Source organism: Zea mays, chromosome 8 (genome assembly GCF_902167145.1).
Source record: "Zea mays cultivar B73 chromosome 8, Zm-B73-REFERENCE-NAM-5.0, whole genome shotgun sequence".
Classification (NCBI taxonomy): Eukaryota; Viridiplantae; Streptophyta; class Magnoliopsida; order Poales; family Poaceae; genus Zea; species Zea mays.
The window spans coordinates 49954685-49971791 of NC_050103.1; the positions used below are offsets into that span (position 1 = coordinate 49954685).

General features: G+C 44.3%; 1 protein-coding gene across 1 annotated transcript; it reads right to left on the minus strand.

Annotated features, from left to right (window-relative positions):
• Positions 1 to 3448: 3448 nt before the first annotated feature.
• Positions 3449 to 8605, minus strand: LOC100281485 (uncharacterized). The gene is made up of 6 exons (NM_001411623.1): positions 7965 to 8605; positions 6097 to 6690; positions 5720 to 5970; positions 5503 to 5632; positions 5275 to 5333; positions 3449 to 3972 (listed from the first exon to the last, which is right to left on the minus strand). Exons 1-6 carry the CDS (start codon positions 8430 to 8432, stop codon positions 3789 to 3791), a joined length of 1686 nt encoding a protein of 561 aa, NP_001398552.1. The 5' UTR covers positions 8433 to 8605; the 3' UTR covers positions 3449 to 3788.
• Between the last annotated feature and the right edge of the window lie 8502 nt (positions 8606 to 17107).

Here is a 17107-nt window from a genome sequence, read left to right on the forward strand (position 1 = left end):
CAGACTGATGGACAAACTGAGGTAGTAAATAGAACTTTATCTACCATGCTTAGGGCTGTTTTAGACAAGAATTTGAGACGTTGGGAGGATTGCTTGCCTCATGTTGAATTTGCTTACAATCATGCCACGCATTCTTCTACAAAGATGTGCCCTTTCCAGATTGTTTATGGTTACATTCCTAGGGCACCTATTGATTTGATTTCACTTAATGCTGCGAACGCCCCACATGTAGATGCTTCTGCACATGTTGAACAAATGATTACCATACATGAACAAACGAAACAGAACATTGCTGCTACTAATACAAAAAATCAGGTTGCTGGTAGTAAAGGAAGAAAACATGTTACTTTTGAACCTGGTGATATGGTTTGGTTGCATTTGAGAAAGGATCGTTTTCCTACTTTGCGCCGTTCTAAATTGATGCCTCGTGCTGCTGGTCCTTTTAAGATACTAACCAAGATTAATGATAATGCTTATACCCTCGACCTACCTGCGGAGTTTGGTGTTTCCACTAGTTTTAATGTTGCAGATTTGAAACCGTATGCGGGAGAAGATGAGGAGTTGTCGTCGAGGACGACTTCAGTTCAAGAAGGGGAGGATGATGCGGACATCAACACCAACACGAGCACATCTACACCAGCAGCACCTTCTCCAGCCCAGGCGCCACCCCTTCCACCTGGGCCAGTGACTCGGGCCCGTGCAAGAGAATTGAACTACATCATGTTGTTAAAGAACGAAGGCCCGGAAGAATAGACGACCAGCCCAATTGCGGCCCATAATGGACGACCTAGGGTTGGCCGCCCCTAGGGGCTGCGCCCCCTCTCTATTTATTCAGGAGCTGCGCCTCCTTTATTTGCTGAGTTTTGTTTTATGTTAGCCTTAGCTACTCTCGAACACGCGCAAATCTGCGCTGTCTTCGTGTATTCAGAACTCCACCCTCGAGTAATAGATTAGATTGCTCGCATCTTGTTCTTGTTCGTTCTTCGATTGCGCACAGGAAACGATCTTCGTGATCAGGCCGATCTCGCATCAGCAAGGTCGGTAACCACAGGGAGTTGGTTCAGCGATTGCATTGGCGCCTCGGGCTTGCTCGTCGTAGTCGGATCGCAAGGGTCATCTTCCGACAAATCGGAATTATCTCTACTCGCCGAAAGATCGGGCACCTCAGCTTCATCAGTTATGATCTAATCAAGTAGCTATGCTATTGCTACAACTTTAACTTTATGTTGGTACTCCTACTGATGATATTAATGTTCCAAATGGTATGTTTACATTATTCTTGTTAATCCAATGATTAAGCAAGATCATATTGTGATAATTGGAACATGGAGTGACCACCCAGGAAAACAGTACAACCATGAGTGTTATCATGGCTCTGGCTTTGGTAATTAGTTTTATATGCTTAGTGTTTAGTAACCTTTCCTGAAATATGGGCAAGAGGGGGAACGGGAGTGGTGGCGGCTCACGTTAACATGGGTTGGTATTATTGGCTAAGGTTCACCCAGAAGGCCTCCACACTAGCCTAGAAACCTTAGAAAGTTGTTTTGTATTAAGTGTATTCTGTGAAAGCCTCATAGTGGATCCCTAGCCATTCACCTCGGAAGTGTTTACGGGTTTGGCCGACCCAGGCTAGAGGGGATATATAGCTTGTGGGTAAAGTTGTGCCACCTCTGCAGAGTGTAAAATTGATATATCAACCGTGCTCACGGTTAAGAGTGTAAAATTCATAATTCACATGATAATTAAACTTAAAGATGAAAATAAATCGTGTTCTATTGCACTCGAGTGGTTGAGCTTCATGTTGATGGTATTTGCTCAAGTGGTTTGAGCTTATGCTGATTATGAATTATGCTTAATTGGGTTTGGTATATACTTATACCTAGTAGTCAGGTGTTGATAATAAAATGTTGATCAACTAAAGTACTAATCGCATTAAACTTTAGGCGTACCTTATTAACCTTGCATTTTCACCCACTTGTTGAGCCCCATCATAAGTGAGTGTTTGCTTAATTTGATGAGAAGTTTGCAGATGAAGATTATGATGATGAACTTGTATCTGAAGCAATCTGTAATCGAATTCGAATAAAAATATGAAAAAAAAATATGGCTTCGGTGATATCCATCTGTATCTGATCTGATTACACCAATTACTGAGCAAGCAACCCCCTACGACTTTTCGGTACGGCAGGACAACTAGCCGATCGTGGAGACCAGCTTGGCATTTTATGTTAACATCAAGCCCCTATGAAACCATTGATGACACAATACCCGCCGTCACTAATTACCGACTAGCCGGATAAATCGAATGCTCTGTGAACATTGGTGTTGCCTCTTCATTTGCAATAAAGAACATGCTCTTTTATTTAAGCAAGATGGCATAATGTATTTATATGTGACTTAACAATATAGGCATGGCTTCTTGCACATTAGGCACTAATCACATCTTGCTAGGTTGATGTTAACATCTGACTTTTCCTTTCGTTCAAATTACAAGTATATCTAGGTACTTAAAAATTATGTATCTCAAAAAACAAGGATAACTTACAATTTGTTTTTAAGAAGTTAGTGGTTATTTTTTTAAACATCTCAATCTACCCTAACACATGTCGTAGGATCTACATAGCAACCGCACGAAGCCATCCAATAAATTAACTACAAATCTGTATCACAACTATTAGATACCTACGTAATAGTTTAGGGTGTATTTGGTTGAGTGGAGAAGAATGGAGCGGCTTTATTCTAGCTTTTTGAATGTTTAGCTTCAAAGAGCGGCTCAGTCTTTATATAAAAATTTATCATAAATAGTTAAAGTACTCTCGCTATAGTCGAGTGCGAGCACTCCCTCAGATGCGAGCACTCTACTCCCTCTTCTCACCTCCACTCATGGCTCTCCAACCAAACAAAGAATGGAACAGCACGATCAACCAAACAAAAAATAGTGACTCAAAAACTAGAATAGAACCACTCTATTCTAATTAGGCCTGATTGGTTCTCTTCTATCAGGAGCTTGGCTCGGACAAGAGAGCCAGGTCGACGGGAACCGGACTCTAGAGGTACGTTACATTTTGATTGGTTTCCGTATGTATACAATCAAGTCTGGTGGAGACAGTGATTGGTAACATGTATATCTTGGGCCTAGCAGTCTTTTCTTCTTTGCACGCTTGTTAAAGCATCTCATCTTTGCACCGCGCGAGCCTGGCTCAGCAAAAACGGCCAATTCTCACGTTTTCCCGGAGCCTGGCCCAGCGGACGCTTTTGCATGATGGTCAGACAACCAAACTAGCACAAACTGCTTCTGGTGAGCCTGGATAAGCGGCGTGCAGTGAACCAATCAACCCGATTGACTCTCCAACCAAAACACACCCTTAGACTTCAAAGTTACTTGCCCATTATTTGAGCATAGAATTTCTTAGAGCTTCAAATCGGAAACACAGTATTTTCAAAATATAGTCAGTAAAAAATATTAACTTTATCCTAAATAGCGAGAACTCGCATCCCTTACACTGAAATGTCAATTAATTAAACAATTCAGTTTTGACCTGTTTTTTTCATTTAGAAAAAAACATTGCCTGTTGAGCACAACTAGCAAAGACAGAAGTTTGATCAGAGATACAAATATAATAAAATACAACCAGAAAATTACATGATTTTTGACAACCGTACCAGTTCCACAATTTATAATTAAAATGTGCAAATTAGGAAGTAGAAACTTAACGGTGAAAACATATCAAAATCACTAGTCGCGTGTTGAATTCAACTCGCATCTGTTTAACCAATGTCTCCAAAGATCACAGATCAGCCCTTCCTGGGTACCTTGGGAAGGGTATAACATCTCTGATGTTCTCCATTCCGGTTGCAAATAGAATCATCCTTTCAAAACCCAACCCAAAACCACTGTGCTTTACAGATCCAAAGCGACGGAGGTCCAAGTACCATTCATAGGGTTCCAAAGGCAGGCCAGCATCAAGTATCCTGCCAAGTAAATTTGTCATGTTATCAACTGCCAAGTAAAATATGCTAGATTCCACCGTGTCTTGGCATGTAGGTGTAGGCGATGGCTACATGTTGATAATTACTTTAGTAATGCCATGCTAAAAGAAAAAAAGGTAACATAGCATTTCAGAAAACAAAACGATGTTAGCAAGCATCCATGAGTATTATAATGGTAGTTCATCTTCCATCTCTAATTTGCCACATTTTCAGGCATACATGAAGCCCAAGACTGAAACAAAGCATAGACAGAACATCTAAGGTGCAGCACCGCCTAGCGCCAAGGCGTAGATAGGTGCCACCTTTTTAATACAGCATCGAGATCTGGTGAGCAACAAAGTCGTATCAGATACAACAGCAAAGACTTTACTAGTTTGGAATGCCCGGCATCACATTTAACTGTGTTCCCTTGAACACTTGTATCTATGGTAGTCCCTGTTTTCAAGTTGTCGACTAGTCGGCGACTAGTCGTCAAGACGGTCCTGGGAGCTCGACTTGGGGAGCCGGCTCGACTTTTCTGGCAAATCGGGCGACTTGTCAACGACTGGAAATTCTCAGTCGACTAGTCGTCGACTTGGTCTGGCAAGTCGGCCGACTTGTGCCCCAGTTCAGCCCAAACAGCCCAAAGGCCCATTACACAACATATTTTCTTGATTTGGGAGAAAATGCAAGGGATGATCTTGATTTGGGAGATATTTAGGGTATCTACTATCTAGTATCTATCTAACTGCAGCAGCAGCTTAGCTATCTAATGGAGCTTATTTCCTTTCAAGTTTGAACTATATTTTCTTGCTATTTGTTTTCCAATTTGAACTATATGGCTGTTATGACTTATGAGTTTATGACTTATCACTTATGTGGCTGATTTGGTTCATTTTGAGGCTTCAAATGAGGTAAGACTTGTTGTTTATTTCAGTTTCGTTCAATTTCAGGCTTCAAATGAGGTAAAACATGCTCTTTCTTCATATATAAATGTTATATTGTCTATATGAAGCCGTTATATAGGCAAAACAGCCACTATATTGGCAAGTCGACGACTAGTCGACTGACTTATCGACTAGTCACCAAGTCGGTACCTTGTCGACTCGACTGACTTATCGACTTGAAAACCTTGATGGTAGTCAAGTCAGACAGAGTAACAAATATTGCATAAAATCCAAATGCAGATTACTTCAAGAGTATGATGAGTAGCAATACAATATGTTTCCACAGGTTTAAGTGGAATACTGTTAGATAAGATAAAAAAACAAATGTTTCAACCTTTAAGTTCAGCATAGCACATACCTCTGTTTCAGAACATCTAACCGTTCCTCCCTTTGGCTTCCACCAATCAATTCACCAACCTTGAAATAAACATTCCAGCACAAAAATGATTATAAACATAAAAAGGTAAAATCAGCAGTTAAATAAACGGATATTCCACTGACTCAAAAACTGGCCAAATCATTTGCTCCCCACTCATGGAGCACTGGTACCAGCAATAGGTTTGATGTATGAGAAGTTTAGCTACACCTTAGGCACAAGAACATCCATTGCAGCCACCGTCTTGTCATCATCATTGAGTCTCATATAAAATGCCTTTATTCCTTTCGGATAGTTATAGACAATAACTGGCTTCTTAAATATATCCTCTGTTAAATACCTTCAACATTTCATGACAAGAATTGAAATTCTAATAAGGCTCAATCACATAAAAACTTAATTAGGAAAACAATTCCAATGTGGATACCTTTCATGCTCAGAGGCTAAATCAATTCCCCATTCAACTTTGTTGTCAAACTTCTTGTCGGTAACATTTTTCAAGAGCTCCACAGCCTTTGTGTATGAAATCCGCACAAAAGGAGTTGACGAAACAAGCTCCAGGCGTTCAATTGCACTCTTATCATAATTTTTCACCATAAACTCCATATCTTCCTGGCAATGGTCAAGCAGCCACTTGCAAAGGTACTGTACATATTTTTCTGCACAGTTCATGTCATCCTGCAGAACAGTTAAACATACTATCACTTCAAAGACTGTTTTTACTAACTTTCATAGTCGGATATTTTGTACCGAGGAAAATCAATTCAACTGCAATTGAAGACAAATTCGATTCAGCTTAGTTACCTGCAAGTTTGCAAATGCGATTTCCGGTTCAACCATCCAAAACTCTGCCAAATGTCGTGACGTATGTGAGTTCTCTGCCCGGAATGTTGGTCCAAAGGTATAAACGCTACTAAGAGCACATGCATATGTCTCAACCTGAAGCTGTCCAGACACTGTCAAAAAAGCTTGACGTTTGAAGAAGTCATTTTCAAAAGCTATTGAACCATCATCCTTGCGTGGAATCCCAGGCTTTAACTTGAACCTCTCCTCCAGTTTTGAAACAATTTCCTTTGCCCTATTAAGCTCATCGACAGCAGTTGATATCTCTTGTTTGCTGGCTTTTGCAGCTTTAAGCTGTGCGACCACATCACCTTTTTCCTTGACAAGAACTTTAGCTGCCTCAATTTCAGAATCAGAAGGTTTTGGGTTCTCTCTCAATTCCTTCTCAGTTTTCTCAGCCTGGCTAAATAAAGTTGTCACTTGAAACATCTCACCAGCACCTTCACAGTCACTCGTAGTTATTATTGGTGTATGTACATAGAGAAATCCATTCTCATCAAAGAACCTGTGTGATGCATAGGCTAACTGGTGCCTAATCCTAGCAACCGCTCCAATCTGCAACAATAGTTTTTTTTTTTTGCATAGAGGGAAAAATGGTACACCTATCAGGATAGCAAGTGCAACATTTGAAAGGAATGGATCAATATAATATAACATAGATTCAAATGCCGGACCAACATAATACAGATTAAAATGCCAACAACATGTCAAAAAATTACATAAAGAAATGACATGAAACAAAAACTATGGTGCCAAGGTTCTTTTAACAAGAACAAATGAGTGATACAAGATTATCATTCCACCTATCTGTAGAATTTGAAGTTCCCAATTCACAAATTGCAGATGTGGGGATCTCATAAATGTTTTCTGACTTGCAAATAAAATAAAAATTTTCTAAACCATTTGCGGTAAATACATGAAAGGAATGGATCAAATGCGTTCATTAATAGACATTATATATAAATGTATAAAACTCTCAGAAGTTGGGTTGTATATTCAAACAGCAAGAGTGAGTATTTTTAATAGGCAATTGATCTATAGAACTGACAAATCCTAGCACTAATTTTGCTGAGTCATTCAAGAATGGCTACATATCTGGTTCACATGAGCCTTTAATGCACATATAGTGCACATGAACTAACAAAGTTCACAAAAAAAATTATACATATTATTTCCATCTTACTCTAATTATATACAAAATTTTAAGTTCAAAATCGTTATGATTTAGCTGTAATAAAAACATAAATTTTCGGACACGTTTAAATTAGAAAATTGGCTAAAATGTTCTCTTTTTTGTTACAGCTAAAATGTGTACTCCCTCCAGTGCAGTAAACGTAGTCGTTTAGGACATGATTGTGCATACCAAGGAGTGATTAATTATCATAGAGTTTTCCCTGTTTGCCCCTATTAAATAGGGATATGGGTGCATTAACGTCACTAAAACAATCAGACTTGATTGGTTGCTGCAGCAGGTCCAAGGCATTCTAGACTGGAGGTCTCAAGTTCGATTCCTCTTAAATGCATCTTTTTTTGTGCAATTACTAGGGGCAATAACGTCCAAATCCCATACCCACGCGCGCTATGACTTCTTTTTGTGCACGCTCGGTCACGCGCAGGATGAATTCTTTTACTGCACCGGAGGGAGTACAATTTTTCAGATTTTTTGTAAACTTTGTTAGTTCATGTGTACCCTATGTGTACTGAAGCCTCATGTGCACCGGATATGTTCCCTTCTACAATTGCAAGATCTGGGCATCCATGAGCTGGCACGTGTAAATAAGGCTAAATAGATCAAGAAGATGGAGGAAGGAAAAGGGAAAGGGACGCACCGTGTTGGTGCGCGAACGGAGATGAACGACGTCCCTGAGCTTCTCGAGCGTGAGTTTGACCTTGCCCTTGGGCAGCGGGTAGACGGCGGCATCGACCTCGCCGACCTCAAGCACGCGGCTGACCTTCAGCTCGACGTTCTGCTTGGTCCCCTCGGGCGGCTCCTTGATCACGCCCTCGACGAGGACGGAGGTGCCGGTGGCGGTGAGGCGCGCTAGCGGGTGCACGGCGGCGTCAACGATGGCCTGAAGCGTGGCAGCGCAGGACCCGTCGCTGAGCTCCAGGAAGGCGAAAGAGCCCTTCCCCTGCTCCCGGCCCGTCCGGACCCACCCACCGACCACGACGCGGTCCCCGGCACGCGCGGCACCTGCGGCCAGGACATCGCGGATGCGGGTGCGCACGGTGGCGGGCTCGAGATCGTCGCAGAGGGAAGTCGCGGACATCGCCGCAGCGGCGGCGTCCGCAGCCATCGGGACAGGGTGGGGTGGGGAGGGGGTGCTCTGGGTTGTGATGGCGGCGGCGGCGGCGGGGGTCGAGGAGACTGGAGGGAGGGTGGGTTTCTTAGGGTTTTGCTTGGCTTGGCTTGTGGCTTGCAAATATTTGTGGCTTGCAAACAGAACAAATTGTGGTTGCAAGTATTTGTAGCCGTGTGTGCCCGTCACCTGTGTGGTTTTGGTATCGTGGACAATGTTTTCGTGAATCTGTTCTGTTTTCGCAGGAATCTTGCGCGCCAAGGTAGACCGATGCGACGCCACGCCACTTGTGCGGTTGTGGACATGTCTGGCACGCATGATGGGAAAGGAACCTTATTCTTATTTTTTAAATTTTAATAACAAATATTGTGACTAAAGTTTAGTACGTGTCACATCAATTTTTTAAATGCTTATTACGAGTATTAAATGTAGTCTAAGGAGTGTTTGATTCCACTCAACTAAATTTAAGAGGTGTTTGATTCCACTCAACTAAATTTTAGTCACTGTCATATCGAATGTTTAAATAATAATTATGCGTATTAAACATAGTTTAATTATAAAACGAATTATAGAGATGAAGACTAAAAGACGAGGCGAATTTATTAAACCAAATCAAGCCTATATTTAATGCTTATGATAAAGGTGGAATTGGTGGGAAAATCCGATAATTATTCGGTCCTTTACCAGATTTTTCTGCCATTTTCGGATTTGTCAGGTATATGAAAACCGGTATGAAAACGGGATAATTGGTTCTGAAAACGGCACAGTGCATGGTGAGATGTCTTTACTAACCGTTTTCGGATTTCTATAAAAAATCTGGTAAATTCTTGTACTTCCCGTATTCAGGAAAATTTGATAATTTATCATATTTCCCATATTTGGAAAATATGATGACTTCTCATATTTGGGAAAATCATCTTATTATTCACAAGTAAATAATTAATGTCGTGGTTTCGTAAACTGGGGACAAAGTAGAATTTGTGTTTGGTGGGGAAGGCTAGCGTGGACTCACTCTGAATGGTGAGTCAGGTGACTCAAGAAGGGTTTATACTGGTTCAGAAAGGTGGCCTACGGCTAGTGTAGTGCTGATCTTGGTATTGCTCTTAGGGATGTGTTACAAAGGGTGCAAGTGAGAATGAGACATAGAGGAGGACTTCTGTTGAATGCTCCTAGCTCTCTTGCCTTGTTCTTGTCCAGTCGTCCACCTTTTATAGTTCAAGAGGGAGGCCTTTACAAAGAGATTGGTTGTATGAAGCAGAGTGTGGTCTGTCATCTACGGGTGTTCCTCTGACGTAGTTCTCCTGACGTCGCCTCCTAACACATGTGTAAGCGCACGACCGGTACAGCTGGTTGCTCCGCCATGTCCCGTTTGTGGGCTACTTTAGGGTCTTATGATGGTGGAGCTCTGTAGTAGACACTGGTTGGTCCCACGTCGCAATGTCGAGGTTGTTAGGGGTAATGTGCAATGTCGCCCCATTAAGAGCACCTAGAGGGGCGGTGAATAGGATCCTTCAAAAATAGCTTCAAAACACACAAACTTGGTCTAATAATTGTGTTGGAGTAAAATAAAATCAAGTTTGAATGGAAAAAATGGTAGAAAAATTCTCTTCACTTGATTGATCTTCCAGATATGAAAGATTCTATGAGCAATATTCCAAGTGAGTTGAGAGAACTAAGGAAGAAGGAAAATCGCAATAAATTAAATGAGACAAGAGACACGACAATTTTTATCTTGTGGTTCGGTCAAGCATAATATGCTTATCAACTCCACGTTGTCATGTTCCAATAGACAATGGTTGCACTCAACCCCTCTCAAGGAGATCACAAAGATCAACTTGAGTGCCACGATTTCTTCCTTATATCAATCATCCCCATTTGTGAGGAATCTCCACAACTTGGAGTCTCTCACGGCCTTACAAAATGTCACAATCACAACTCAAAATAAGGAAGGGAGATAGAGTACACACAAGAGCACAATGCAGCAACACATGCAAGATTCACAAAGAAACGAGCGCAATAACACAAGATCACAAAAACAGCACAACACTCGCGCTCATCTCACTAAAATCACTTTCAAGCGTGATCGCAGTGTGTCAGAGTGTTGGTATGCTCTTGAGGTGCTTAGATGCTGGTTGGAAGTGCATAGGGGTCCCTTTTTAGCCCCAAGGGGCCTAGGAGTCGTTGGAATCTCCATATAGAAGTCCAAAAACTCCAGTCTACGGGTGCACCGGGCCGGTCTGGTGCACCACCAAACTGGGTCCATGTGCACCTAGTTTGGGATCTGATTGGCGCCTTTCCATAGTTGAAGGGCACTGGACCAGTGCGCCACCAGACCAACAGGTGACGTTAGCTAGCTGTTGGTTCCTTGGTGTCGCTGGATATAGATGTTGGAGAAGCGGTCCGGTGCACACTAGGCCGACACTATTCATGGCCCGGTGATTTGTAAAGAAAACATCTCGAGAACGCACTGTTCATCTGGGTGGCACGGACCCGGACAGGTCCAGTGCTCCCCAGACCAAACCAAGTTACACTCTTTTGAGCCTAACCTCTCCAAACTTTTTTGGCTTTCCTTGAGGGGTTCCCTACGACTTAGCCAAACATAGTTAGCTCATAAGCAATTGACTAAATGTAGGACTCATACCTTTTTCACATTGTTTCTCCAGGATTTGCAATAAGCCCAAAACTAAGTCCAAAAGTCATTTTTCTTGCATAAAAGAGTTAGTAAACCAAGGTGCAAGAAACATAGTATAAGGTGTTTGCAACTTATTCAAATACTTAAACCTCATGTTTTTTGTAGTTTTACCCAAAGTTGCACTTTTGGTCTTCATTTCTACTAATTTGGACTTATTCCCTTCAATTTGTTCTTGCTAGAACCTATGTGCATGCTCATATCAAAGTAGTTAGGTGCTGTTTGGTTCAAAAAATGTAACGCAAATGGTAATGGTAATGGTTTACGCTCGATTACTGGCGGTAACAAATTTGAATAGGATGGTATCTAATTTTAGTGCGGTATCTGATTACGGTTGGACTAAAACAAACATGATTTAACGTTATCAGTTACCCATTACGTTACAAATATGTAAACCAAACGGCACCTTAGTCTAATGTGGTGTGTTGAACACTTAATCACCAAAACAGGTAGAAATGACCCTATGGCACATTTCCCTTTCAATCTTCCCCTTTTTGGTGATTTGTGTCAACACATCTAAAGCTACTTACAACTGTCTAACTTGACCAAATATGAGACAAATTTGGCTAATTGAAGTCCAAACTAAAACTAATTGAATATTCATAGGATTTGGCATATTTGGATCATTTAGCCATCACTTGTTTTTTTATTTTGCAAACAAGGTCATTTTCCAACTTTATAAGTCAAAACACTTGGATTTTGCAAATCAAATTATTTTTAGAGACTTGCTTTGATCAAATACCAAAAGCCCCCCTTTCCCATGTTGGTCACTTATTCTCGAATGTTGTGAATCAAGAACAAGGCAACACAATTTTTAAAGATTAAAGGCCTTCATCCTTTGAAGCATTATTTCCTTTCAGATATAACGATCTTCGGACGAAGGTCATGAAGGACATACCTTCTTCATTCATAAGAATAAAAGTTCAGAGTAAGAGTTCATAGAGACAATATATATGGCATTCATTCATTCATATATTTATTTTCATGACATACAGATGAACATCAACATAATTTATATTACATTAATACCTTCGGCTTGTTTGAAGGTGTTGACATGAGAGCAATTACCATCCAGCGTGAACAGTATGGGGTACTGTTCACCTATTTATAGGCACATGACGCAGCCCGAGTAAAAATACATTTATGACCTTAACATGTACTCATAATTGTGACATAAATCATTAGAAACTAACTAGCCTTTTTCCTCTTTGGCTCGGCATCATGCTTGTTCTACGTCGCCACTTTAAGTCGAAGTTGTTGCTCTTCGGCTATAACTTCGGTATTCATTGTTGTTGTTTTTAGGCAATGTCTTTGTCTTAAGGACCTTCGATGGAGAAGAAGACTACCATCATGAACCTTTACTTATGATGAAGCTCCTGTAATATTCAATAGTATGCTAAAAACAAATGGTTTGTCGTGTTTTTAAGGACCTTCGGAAGAGGAAGGCCCCCGACAGTAGCCTCTCGCAGTATTAATTTATTTCTTTGTAACAAGTTCAGATTGTGAAATGAACGAAGGCCTTTAGCCAAAGGTCCAAAAAAACACCTTCCCTTCGTTAGAATAGCGAATCATTCTGTATCATGGGCCCCACCGCTCAGTGGTGCTTTGTGTATATATACAGGGCTTGCGCTGAGAATATTTTTCGTGCTATCTAGCTTTATGTTGTGATTGTCGTTTTAGCTTTCTTCTTCTGTGAGCGCAATTGTTTTTTGAGCTTCGGCTTTCTGTTGTGATCATCATCGAAATAGCCGAAGATAAGAAAAGCGTAGACTCCACGCTCACTGGTTTCTACAGAGCCATGGAGAGGACCAACATTGAGAAAATCACTGATGAAATGCTAGTTAGGTTATTTGGATACTCCAGCGATAGCGAGAGCAGAAAAGAGCAAGTTCTCTGAAAAGCGTGCAAGAACTTTGATGAATTTTTTTCTTTATTTTCCTGAATTTTTTTGACAATTTTATCGAAACCAAATAGGTCGTAGGCGAGTTTGGCTGGCCTCAGAATGGTGTCAACAAGCTCCTGTAAAAATTTCAGATTTTTTGGACAACCGAGCAAAAAGTTATGCCCGATTTAAGGAAGGTACCTCAAGTTATGTTTAGAACGACCGAGATGAGTCAACAAGTTCCTTTGTTTTTTTGTTCTCTGGTTCTTTCCTTTCTCTTTCGTTTTCTTTTTTTTCTTTTCTTTTTTTTTGTTTCTGTTTTTTTACGTAACCGAAGGAGAAAAACAAGGAAGCGGTGTTGACTCGATTTGTGGCGTGATCAAACAGGAGATGCTGGCGGTGCGCTAGGGTTTGAATGGTGGAAGAAAGAAGGATGGTGAGAAAAAACACAATGCGACCAGCAACAAATGATGCGAAAGCACACAAATTCAACAATACAGATTATTGAAAGAAGGTGCAAGGCTCAAAAGGGTGCTGGGATAAGGTCTAACCTGAATTTTTATGTGGTTTTATGGACTGTAGGAGAAAAAAAACACTCGATAAACTCACCGATCAACCTGGAAATCTGATACCACTTGATATAGCTGAGGTGCCCGATCTTTCAGCGAGTAGAGATAATTCTGATTTGGCAGAAGATGACCCTTGCGATCTGACTACGACGAGCAAGCCCGAGGCGCCAATGCAATCGCTGAACCAACTCCCAGTGGTTACCTTGCTGATGCGAGATCGGCCTGATCACGAAGATCGTTTCCTGTGCGCAATCGAAGAATGAACAAGAAAAATATGCGAGCAATCTAATCTATTACTCGAGGATGGAGTTCTAAATACACGAAGACAACGCTGATTTGCGCGTGTTCGAGAGTAGCTAAAGCTAACGTAAAACAAAACTCAAGTTCTAAATGAAACATGACTCTAACTAAATAGAGGAGACGCAGCCCTAGGGGAGGAAAGGCGTGAACAGTAGGGTTGGCGCTACAGTACCGTGGTTACTGTTCACGAAACGCTACAGTATCGAGGGTACTGTTCACGACGTGCTACATTATCGCGGTTACTGTTCACGACTTCCCTAGGCGCCCCATCCTGGCCTTCCTGTTGGGCCATCTTCTAATCTTCTGGGCCTTTGTTCTTTAACAGCATGATGAAGTTCAATTCTCTTGCACAGGCCTGAGTCACTGGCCCAGGTGGAAGGGGTGGCGCCTGGACTGGAAAAGATGGTGCCTAGGCTGGAGAAGGTGCTGCTGGTGTAGATGTACCCGTGTTGGTGTTGATGTCCTCATCAACCCGGACCCCTATTATGGCCCAGGACTCCCGAGTAAGCATGCTAGGTCCCTTGGATGGAATCCAGATCCCTCCGAGTAAGGTCCGGGCCGCTATGAGGTCCTGGGATAGGGGAAACCCTGGCATGAGCAAGGGTCTGGTACTGACACGTGTCCGGGTCTAACTCTGCGCATGCGCTCCCCGATCAGGTGGAGACCTGATACGGCCACGTGGTTCGTTGCCCGTGACATAAGCCAGCGGGCGGAGCCTGACGTAAGGCCCCTAGACCGTGCGGACTCTGCATTTATTGCGGAAAGGACGTGTCGCATGTCCGCCCTGCTGGCAGGCGATGTGCCCCCTCGGCATTTATTGCGTCCTGTCCACTCCGTTGGTAGGCGGCGCCAGGGCCACCCTGCATGCGAGAAGCTTCCCCTGCACGCCGAGGCTACACAGATCTTGGGTGTTAGGGCGCAAGAAGATTGCTCCAGCAACAAATATTAGTAGCTCCAAGTACTACATCCGTTGTGTTCCTGGGCCCACATGTCGGGGCTCAGCACTCTTGTACATGCCCCCCTTAGCTATAAAAGGGGAGGCATGCAACGTTAGACTCAGACTCTCAATTCTCAAGCTTCCACAGCAATCCAACACACAGTGGAGTAGGGTGTTACGCTCCCGTGGCCCGAACCACTCTAAATCCTCGCGTGTTCATGTGCTTGATGTTCGCTTAGCAGGACAAGCAAAACGCCTAAGCCCCTTCCTCATCTTAGGATTTAGGGCGGGTGCACTCCGCCACCCGGCCGGAGAATTCCCTCTCCGACATTTGGCGCGCCAGGTAGGGGGCTAGGCATTAGGTTTTTTGCTTGTTTCCTTGCTCAGCATGATGGTGCAAATCGTGGAGCACCGCGCCGAGACATCAACAGACTTCCTGGTGGAGGAAGAAGATGTTTCTTCCACACGACAGGTTCCTAACTGCCTAGTGCCGGGCACTGCTGCTGTGCATGTTGCATGGCAGCATACAGCTGCGCAGACATCCCGAACTCCGTCGAGGGCGGCCACGGGAGCATTGTCAGCAGCCAGGGAGTTGCTCCGCCACCCTCCAAGCTCCACGGCCTCACTAGGGGCCATGAAGCAGTGGTGGAACGACGTCGACCGGCTGCTCGGCATGGCGCATTCTACCTCGACCAAGTCGAGGCCACAATCATCCTGGTGCCAACATGAGGCGTCGGTGTCTGTGCGCTCACCCTCAGTGAGGGGTGCACAGACCAACGACCTCCGGGCAGAGCTCAACCGCAGGCGTGCGGGAGAGGACGCCCGAGTCTCCTTGGAAAGGGCGCGCGAGCGCCGCCAAAACATCGAGGGTTGCAACCTCGATCAAGACTTCGCTGCGGTAGCACCGCAGGCCCCAATGGGCACTCGGTCCCAAGCGGGTGTCCCCTTGGCCGGCATGGGCTGCGCCGCTCTTGCGGATCATCTCCGCGCAGCGTCATGGCCACCCAAGTTCCGGCCGCACCTGCTAGAAAAGTACGACGGAACGTCAAATCCGTCAGAGTTCCTGTAGGTGTATGTCACCGCTATCACAACAGCCGATGGAAACACCGCTGTGATGGCGACATATTTTCATGTCGCCTTGTCTGGACCAGCCCGGACTTGGCTCATGAACCTCGCCCCAGGATCAATCTACTCCTGAGAAGAGCTCTGCGCGCGGTTTGTTGCGAACTTCGCCAGTGCTTACTAGCAGCACGGCGTGGAGGCCCACCTCCATGCGGTGAGGCAGGAGCCCGGGGAGACTCTCCGGACGTTCATCTCCCGCTTCACCAAGGTGCGAGGTACTATACCTTGCATTTCCGATGCTTCCATCATCACGGCTTTCCGACAGGGAGTACGTGATGAGAAAATGTTGGACAAGTTGGCCACGCATAACGTGGAGACTATCCCCACACTCTTCGCTCTGGCCGACAAATGCGCCAGAGCCACCGAGGGTCGTGCATGGCACTCGACCCCACAAACCGGGGCTATCCAGTCGGGTGGCTCGGGTGCTGTCCCCCAGGACGGTAAGAAGAAAAAGAAGAAGGACCACAACTACCAAAGGTCGTGGTCCACCGCTCTAGTCGTTGTAGCCGCGACCGGGGGCCGCGGCGACCGCAACAAACACCCACAGCCGCAGAGGGGTAACAGCGGCTCATGCCCTGTGCACCCCAACGGTCGCCACAGCGCCGCGAAGTGTCGTGAGATCATTGACCTTGCGAAACGCGTCAGCAAGCGGCGCAAGCAGTCCCCCAAGGATGGCTCCCCACCTCGACGCTGACCTGGCAAATAAAAGGTCGACGACGGCGAGGTGGATGCTGCTGAACGGGACCTCGGGTATCAGTCACCTGAGGGGGACCTGAAGGATGTCTTCACCAGAGGCTCCTACTCCGGTGGGGACAACTAGATGGACCCCCAGAGGGACCCCGTGCTCCCCGGTCTACGGGGCCGAAGCCTGCCTTCCCCCAGAAACCCCTCTGCACTCCCCGCGGGTCCAGGCTTCTCTCAAGTCCACGCAGAAATGGCTACAACATGAGGACGAGGACTCCCTCGTCAAACGCAGATGGGAACCCAGGGTCAGGACCTAGTCCTACGGTAGGTACCAAGCCAAGAGGGGCTCCGCAACTCTCCCCCAGCTAGGAAGGACCCTTCAAGGTGACGGGAATACGCCGACCCGGAGATGACTATCTTGCTATGACTGAAGGAGTACCTCTTCCTGGCCACTGGAGTATCTCTGTAAGTTCTATCCATAGGAGCAAG

What these genes read in the sequence shown, in the direction of transcription:
- LOC100281485 (NM_001411623.1), bottom strand. Translation starts at nt 8,432, where the DNA reads ATGGCTGCGGACGCCGCCGCTGCGGCGATGTCCGCGACTTCCCTCTGC. An exon ending in TCCGTTCGCGCACCAACACG is followed by an intron (nt 6,691 to 7,964) that starts GTGCGTCCCTTT and finishes CTATTGTTGCAG; the next exon opens with ATTGGAGCGGTTGCTAGGAT. An exon ending in TTAGATGTTCTGAAACAGAG is followed by an intron (nt 3,973 to 5,274) that starts GTATGTGCTATG and finishes TTTACTTGGCAG; the next exon opens with GATACTTGATGCTGGCCTGC.